Source organism: Pyrgilauda ruficollis, unplaced genomic scaffold (genome assembly GCF_017590135.1).
Source record: "Pyrgilauda ruficollis isolate IOZ18807 unplaced genomic scaffold, ASM1759013v1 scaffold93, whole genome shotgun sequence".
Taxonomy (NCBI): domain Eukaryota; kingdom Metazoa; phylum Chordata; class Aves; order Passeriformes; family Passeridae; genus Pyrgilauda; species Pyrgilauda ruficollis.
The window spans coordinates 2,903,560-2,911,598 of NW_024531377.1; the positions used below are offsets into that span (position 1 = coordinate 2,903,560).

At 47.4% G+C, this 8,039-nt stretch overlaps 1 protein-coding gene across 1 annotated transcript; it reads right to left on the reverse strand.

Moving 5' to 3' along the window:
• Positions 1–345: 345 nt before the first annotated feature.
• On the reverse strand, positions 346–7,044 carry EPCAM (epithelial cell adhesion molecule). Its single transcript, XM_041489384.1, has 9 exons — positions 6,687–7,044; positions 6,253–6,360; positions 5,430–5,670; positions 5,089–5,154; positions 3,798–3,861; positions 3,333–3,434; positions 2,968–3,165; positions 2,542–2,583; positions 346–1,868 (listed from the first exon to the last, which is right to left on the reverse strand). The coding sequence occupies exons 1-9, from the start codon at positions 6,748–6,750 to the stop codon at positions 1,827–1,829; spliced, it is 927 nt and encodes a 308-aa protein (XP_041345318.1). The 5' UTR covers positions 6,751–7,044; the 3' UTR covers positions 346–1,826.
• Between the last annotated feature and the right edge of the window lie 995 nt (positions 7,045–8,039).

Sequence of the window (8,039 nt, forward strand, 5' to 3'; positions counted from 1 at the left end):
CAGCAGCTACAGACCAGCCTGTCCAGTCAAGTCTGCACACGTGCAGCTCCAGCCCAGCCACAATTCACAACACCTCTTTCCATCCCACAGGCCAGAAATGTGGTGAGAAATGAGGAGGGAGGGAGGAGGAGAGAGAACAACAGCATTAGAATATTGGGGAGAAGAAAGAAATGGTGAGAATACCATATTGCAGACATTTAAGGAAGTAGAGGAGATGGAGACTGAAGCATTGGGGAAGACAGTAAGACACAGGGCTCACCACAAGACCACCTTACTGAAAACTTAGCTTTATTTGGTTAACAGCTTACACAATTGTACAAAATTAATCATACCTCAGCAGATTGCCTGCATACCTGGGGAGAAAGGGAATGGCACAGATCAGCAGAGAGAGAGCCTGCCCTGCAGAAGTTATCCTTGACAAAGCTGCCTGAAAAGGCTGCAAAACATTCCAGTAAATTCCCTACTTCAGGATTTTTGTGCAGTATCATGCACGCATGTGAGGTGCCACCCTGTTGAAAGGCAGAAGGGATACTGGTGAGCTGTGACAGTGGAGGTGACACCACCACAGTTCAGCAAGGTCCCTGTGATATCTAGCAGGCACGCTGATGGGGCATGCTTCACATTTAATTTCATGGACAGTACATAGAATATCCTCCCAGTTAGCTTATCCTATTTTTCCTGTTTGAGCCAGGGTGGGTCAGAACACACACCACATCAGTAACAAGGTTTGTCATTCAGGTCCTTATCTTGCATCTCATTATTTCTTTGGCAACAGGAGTTACAGCATTTCCTTTATAAATCAGATATGCTGGAGGGATTGCTAGCCAACATCCATGGCACAGGTTACTGACAGCCAAAGCAAGCTCTTTGGCTGGAATTCTGGCCCACAGCTATGGCAGAGATCAGGAATAACAGCACAAACAGCTCCTTGCTGTGCAGCAGCTTTGCCACAGACAAAATCACAGTAAATGGGGTAAACTGCTCTCCCCCAGCTCCACCATCAGATGCCAGGCCTACCCACCCCCAAACATGCACCAGAGATGTCCTAGGTTAGAGGCTTATTTTGAATACCTACATGGCATTGGGAAGATCAGTCTGTGGATTCCTGAAATGACTGCATTCTTAGCCTGTTGATTTTTTTCATACAACAATCTGTGTATTATCATTTCACTCCTGTTGAATACTTTTCACAGCTTTAAGAAAAAAGAGCATGCTATTGAAATACTAGATGGCTAGTAAAAACTGCTAATTCTAGAATATTTTCAACTATGCTGAGGTTCCTTGCTTTAAGGAATCAAACTACAAATTTGTAAGCACGATAACTTAGCAGATTATCATTTCACCATGGAAGAATTAGAAGCCTGTTTCAAAGTTTTATTAATTCAAGTCATAAAAAAGTTACAGCAACTTCAAATATGTACAAACTGCCATAAAAACGTTGTGTTCAGTTACACAGGAGACAGTCTCGTTACAACATGGCTACAAAATCATTGCTTTCAATAAAACTCCCACAAGGGTAAAATAACCATTCAGGCATGTATGCTCCAAAACCTTAGTAACAGCAGTTGTCAACTCGTTTCATCATCATAAAAAAAATAAAATCAGGGAGCAATAGTTAAGTTTTACTTGAGTAAGACGGGGCATTTAACTCTCAACAAATAGTAAAAGTACTTGAATGGTTACCAGTCTTGGCTGTTAAGAGTTTTAACAATCATTAAGTGAGAACAATTGCCTCCCTTTCAGGAGGAAATTAAGAGTTAAGATTCATGCCTCCAATGTTTTTGTTGTCTTCTAGCTTGAATCTGGCTTGTCTTCAGTTGATTTAGTTAGGCATTCAGCCCTCTATGCATTTCGTTCATTTCCTTCACCTGGAGGGGAGGAGGTAGAGGAGATCAACATCTGTGCTACTTCTAAACTTTAAGACTCAGTAAGCCATGGGACTTAACAGCCCAGATTTTCATTAGCAAATGGATTTGATGCAACACTAACAGAACCAACCATGAAAAATCCACCAGATTAAAAAAAACAAAAACAAACCCCAACAAAAAACAGAAAAAAGCACTACTTAGGGCACATGCAGGAAGCAGACAATACTGTTTAGCTGCTACAACATTGTTTGGATTCCTCCACAAAAGGCTTCACACTTGGGTGAAGCACCATTTGCCATTCCATTGGAAAGCAGCTTCTCAATGGAAACTGTGAGATCCGTGCAAATACCTCAGTAAAGGTCTCGTCACAGAACAAGACTATCAGCGCTTCCTGTGGATTGCACAGCCCTTTGCTATACATATGTAAAACAGAACTCGCAGTAAAACCGAACCCCACCCCCTCAGCTCTGGGAAAAGCAGATCACCAGCTGCCTTTGAAACTAGCCCAGAACTACACAGAGGTGAAAACTAGCTGCAGAATTTGAATACTTTCAGTCTCCCTGAACACATCTGAAGCACCCAAAGCGAGTTTTTAACCTACAGCAAACTTAAAAGTTTCTGGATTGTGGTCAACCTCCTCCCCACACGTATACCAGGAACAGAAAGTAATTACCTCAGCTTTCACGTACTTCCCTTTCCTCCTCCTTGTCAGGACCTGTAACAGAAGAATGCAATATTTTTTAAGTCTTGATATACAAGTAACTACATCTGGTTTTGACTTTAAAAGCACAAACTCGGAGGTGCCTGTTCCCCATCCTTCCAATGCGAGGTAGGTACAAACGAGGTTGTTTGTCACTCTCAACTACTTTAAACCAGGAAGCACTTTGTTCACCTCTGTGAATTGTTCCCAGTACTTGTTTTCCGGGTGACACCCTTCAGCTGTAACCTGAAACAGCGACAGTGTGCCCATCACCAATTTCCCACCTCCCACGTCTGAAGAAGCAAGCCAATTCACAAGGGCAGACTTTCCATCAGAATCCAAACACTTGTGCTGTTACTTCCCAAACTGTTACCAGTTGGCAGCTTTGTTAGAACTTACCAGGACAACAATTGCAGCCACTATTGCTACTACCACCACCACAATGACAGCAATGAGGCCAGGAGTCAAAGACTTCATGGAAAACTCCGGTGCTATTTCATCAACGTAGTAGACCACTGTCTTCTCAAGCTTCACCGGCTCGTTGTCAATGCTGACATTTAGCCCAGCATTATTATGAAAGATAGACTGACCTTTCACCTAAAGCAGATAGGAAAAGACAGACTTGCTCATTCACATTGTAGTAAGGCATTTATCTCATCACAGGAATAATTCACCTGGCTTTAGCCAGCACACAGCCAAGACTCCCAAGTGCAGTGCAAGACACACACCCAGCCTCTGGCAGACTTGACCCGTGACACACTTACATCTTTCTCAAAGTAGTAGGCCACATCAGCTATATCCACATCACCCGTTAATTTGGCTGAGGAATTTTGCCTCAAATCAATAGTAATGTAAGGGTTTTCATACTGTAAAAAAAAAAATAAAATGTGGTGTTAAGAAAGAGGTACTTAAATCCAGCTATCCAATATTCACCAAAACCTTATGATCCAGTTTGTGAACTTGCATCCTGGATCAAGTTTATGTTCTTGAACTCAAGCCAACTGTTTACAGTAGGATTCAAATTCCACTTCACTTCTAATGAAGCAAAGAAGTTATCTACAGACTAAGGAGAGCAGTGTCGTTTCTCAACATTTCTGTTCAGATACAGCTATCGGCTAACTGCTCACCATTGAACTCATGCTGTACTGCATTAGTCAAACACGAGTTTTTAAACTGACTCACAACAAAATGAAGCTCTGATACTTGACTAAACTTTGTGTGCCCCTTACCAGAACACTGGTTATGTAGCGGCCATCCAGCTGGTAACGACTGGTAATGGTATCCGTGAAAAACCTGCAAGGACACAAAAGCCATGGCTGTAAAAATAGTACTGTTTCACATATATATAATTTGACAAGTAGAGAAGACTAGTGTAATTGTTTTCTTCTGCAGTTTCTGTGGTGGGTGGAGCTCAGTTGGCAGCTAAACCCTCACCTAGTCTTCCACTCATTTCCCCCTAGCAGGATTGGGAAAAGAATCAGAAGGGCAAAAGCAAGGGGAAAAAAAAAAAAAACAAAACACCAAAAACCAAAACAACCCTCATTGCTTAAAATAAAGACAGTCTGGGAAGTGAAAGGGCTGGGTGGGGGAAATAAAAAACCTCAAGTGATGTAAAAGCAATCAGTCATCACCGACAGATCAAGGTCCAGCAAGCCTCTAAGCAATGGCAACTTGGGAAAAGACTTTCCCCCAGATTTATTGCTGAACACGGCATTATATGATATAGGGTATCTGTTCAGTCGATTCAGGTCAGCCCTGTCCCCCTCCCAGCCTCTTGCCCATCCACAGCCTACTCACTGGGGCAGCAGAGTGAGACTCTGAGAAGGCCTTGACACTCAGCAGCAGCTAAAACACTGGTGAATTAATTAACACCATTTTGGTCACTGGTCTAAAACACAGCACCACACCAAGAAAATTAACTCTGCCCCAATCAAACCCAGTGCACTCTCTTCATACTAGAGTTCAATTAACTCCTAACAGTGAAGATGCACTTACTGTAAAATAAACACCTGTGTTAGACAAAAGAGCTTTACAGTTTAAAGAGTTCAGAAGAAGAGCTAGAGGGCAGCAGCTTTTGTTCTGGTAAAGGAGGTGATCTAATAGCTACAACAAGTGGAGTTTTAACAAAGTTAAAAAAAATAAGAAAGAAAAAAGGCTAAATTCTCGTTTTCCTACTGCTGCTTCTATGTAGTTATTCTGTCATTTTTGTCAGTTTACTTTCTGATCAGTTTCTACAGTTTCTGAACAGTTTCTGAATCCACTACCTTCCATTTCTTTTAGAATATTGATTTGAGGGGGGAAAATTAGCAATCAATTTTAAATGGAAGGGAATGGCTTTAGCAGTTAATTTGTTTCAAATACAAATTAAAGCAATTCTATGAAGAATCTGCAGCTTGCTTCTAAAATGTCTTGCAAGTGAGTTCACAGGTCTGACAATGCTTTTAGCAACTGTTTAGAAATACCCTAGATATCCACTAGGACATGCATACACTACCATAACATATTACTATCATCACTTACTTCTTTAAAGATTCAGCATTCAGAGGAGCATTTCTCTCAGCATGTTTCATTTCAATGATGATCCACCTGAAGTACAATGAATATTCTTGAAGTACATGCATATAAAACACAACAAAAGTATCTAACCCCAGGCTAAAAAACCAGAACAATGACACAAAACCAAGGCACGCAAAGTCTCTTCCAAACCCACTCAATATCTCCTTGTTTCTGAAGAAAAAACCCAGCCAAGTAACCAAATGTTGATTGCTCCATCTTCATTCATTCCCAGTGCATCATTCACACAGGCAGAGCCTCACACAGGAATGTTTTCATGTCACAGCACACCCTGTTGAAAGACTTACGTCGTTCTGACTAATTGATTGCACTTCAAGTCTGCATCGTGTTTGTCAGTTCTCCTAACTCCAGCCGTATTCACACACCAACAGGTGGTTCCATTGCACTGCTTCGCCTTGAAAGCGCCACTGTTTTCACAGTCAGGATCGTAGAGACCATCGGTATCTTCAAACGCATCTTTTGGTTTCTCGCGTCGACCCGATTTGGAGCCCATCACTTCTGCTTTCATCAGCAGGCATTTTGAAGTCACTAAAAATAACCAGAAAGTCGCGTTATGCAGCCCCAGAGCACGCATGTCCAAACCAGAGCCCCGAGTCCGTACAAACACCGGGTGACACCAGTCGCAACCACTTTCGAAGCCATTACACGCAAGAGCAGATGGCTAATGTGTAGGTGGTGCCCAAAATCAATACAACTGGGGTATGCCAGCCTCTCAAGGCAAAGGCCTAGCAAGGCCAGCCTTAGGATTTACACATTCCATTTCTCACAGCTGAGCTTGAACCCAGAGTGAAGTCTTGTCACAAGGCTCTGTCCCTCTAGATTTGTAGGAAAAGCGAGGATATGAGCTTGTAAGGAAGCCAAACATTCATCTTCGAGAAATTCTCGCCACTGGAGAACAAATACTGAGGAGGAGGCGTAAGCCGACATCAGTACAAGCAGAGAAACCCTGAACGCTTATCTTCCAACACCGGTTGACCTGGAAGACCAGGAAGAAGAACTCCTTCCTTGCCTCCATTGTTTGCTGAGAACTCAGCGGTCATTCCTACATATTCCCCGGCGCTCTGCGGGCTCGTTTCCGCGCCACCCACCCGGCCGTGCCCTTTTACTCACGGGTGGAGCAGTCCACGGTGACTCCGGAGCCGATGGCTTCGCAGCGACACTGGCCGCTGCTGTCCATCCTGCAGTTGGTGACACGCTTGTTCTTCTCGCAGACACATGCTGCAAGGGAAGCGCGGCCGTGAGGGGACCCGCCGCCCGACAAGAGGACAAAGCCGCCCCTGGCCGGCCGGGCGTGGCGTGCCCGCACCCCCCGCGTCCCCCCGGCCACCCTCCCTCCCTCCTTCCCTCCCTTCCCGAGCGCCGGGCCCTCCTCGGGGCGCGGACAAAGGGGTGCTATTGGTGCCGGGCGCTCCTGCCCGCTCCGCGCCCCCGGCGAAGGGGGAATGGTGTCGCCATGTGGCGGCACGGGGCGCCCAGCCCTCCGGAGAGCGGGGCCGGGAGGGGGTCCCGGGGCGGGGAGCGGACGGAGGGGTGCGGGCACTCACCCTGGGCAGTGGCGGCAGGGCAGAGCAGCAGCAGCAGGAGCGCAGCCCCGCAGAGCGGCTTCATGGCTGGGGCGGGCGGCGGAGAGGCCGGGGAAAGTCCTCGGGGACGCGGGCAGAGAGGGAGCGGTGCGTGCGCGGCAGCGGCGGCGGAGCGCTGTGAGCCGCCCGACAGGTTCCGCAGGTGCTGGTGGCTGCGCCGCGCCCTCCCGGCTCCGGTTACACCTGGGACGCGCGGGGGGGAGCGGCGGCGACAACAGCGGCTCCTCCCCCGGGCCCGCCGGGCGCGCTCTTAAACCACCGCCGCCCCCTCCTCCCGCCGCACCTGGGCGAAACTGGATGGGGCAGGGCGGGACCCGCTCTCGGCCCGGCCCCAACAGCGCCTCTCCTGCGGAATGGGATGGGGGAGCGGCGGTGCGAGGGACGTCCCGAGGCGCGGCCGTGCCCGCTTTTTACCCGCGCTGTGAAACCGCCCCGCCCGGGCGGAGGGGCGGCGGGCTGGGGGAGCCGGGGGACAGCGGCCCCGAGGCCGTCGAGGGGAAAGTGTTACTCATCGCCGGGAGCTCCCGGGCGTGTTTGTCCTGTGATACACGGGCAGGGCAGCAGAGCCCGCGGCCCTCCCGGCTCGGGGCTTCCCGCGCCCGCCGCCGACCTTCGGAGCCTCGGGGCGGGCCCCGGGTCTCTGCCCTGGCCTGGTGGCCCCGGGCTCTTCCCTCGGGACAGGCGGGGGGTGTTTCCACTCCCCTCTCGGCGAGCTGAGAGCAAGCAGGGAATACTCGCGCTTCATAATGAGCTTTGTTTGCATCCGGGGTGCCGTGTGAAATACTCCGTTCTTGGCATAAATTCTGATAATTCCTCAGTAAATTAAAAACCCAGAATGCTTATCTATATGGAATGAACACTTTCCTAAGGCTCTTCGCTGATCGTGCATATAGTTTTTATTTTCGGTTTTGGTTCCTTTCTAGAATACACTGTAGATGTCCCTGCCTCAAAGTTGCTCTGAAGATTCGCTTCTGCTACTGCATTTCTTCATTTCCTTGCTCAGGAAAAAACAGTCCTGAGTGATTTGTCTCTGAGCAGCGCAGCTTTGTGGGAACCTACAAAATGGGAGGTAGTGCCAGAGCCCTGCCAGGTTGCCGATGAGGAAGCACGGGAAAGCTGGCTTCAGGCTTTAAGATGGCTTTCCAAAATGTAAAAGCAATGTCAAAATGGAAGACAAAAGATAGGTATGGTACCCTGGAAGCACTTTATGAACCTTGAGTTTATTTATTCAGTTAAAAAATATGCATAGATCTTTCTGAAAGATACATTAACACCCTAGAAAAACAAGTTATTTTAGTACAGGATAAAACCAGA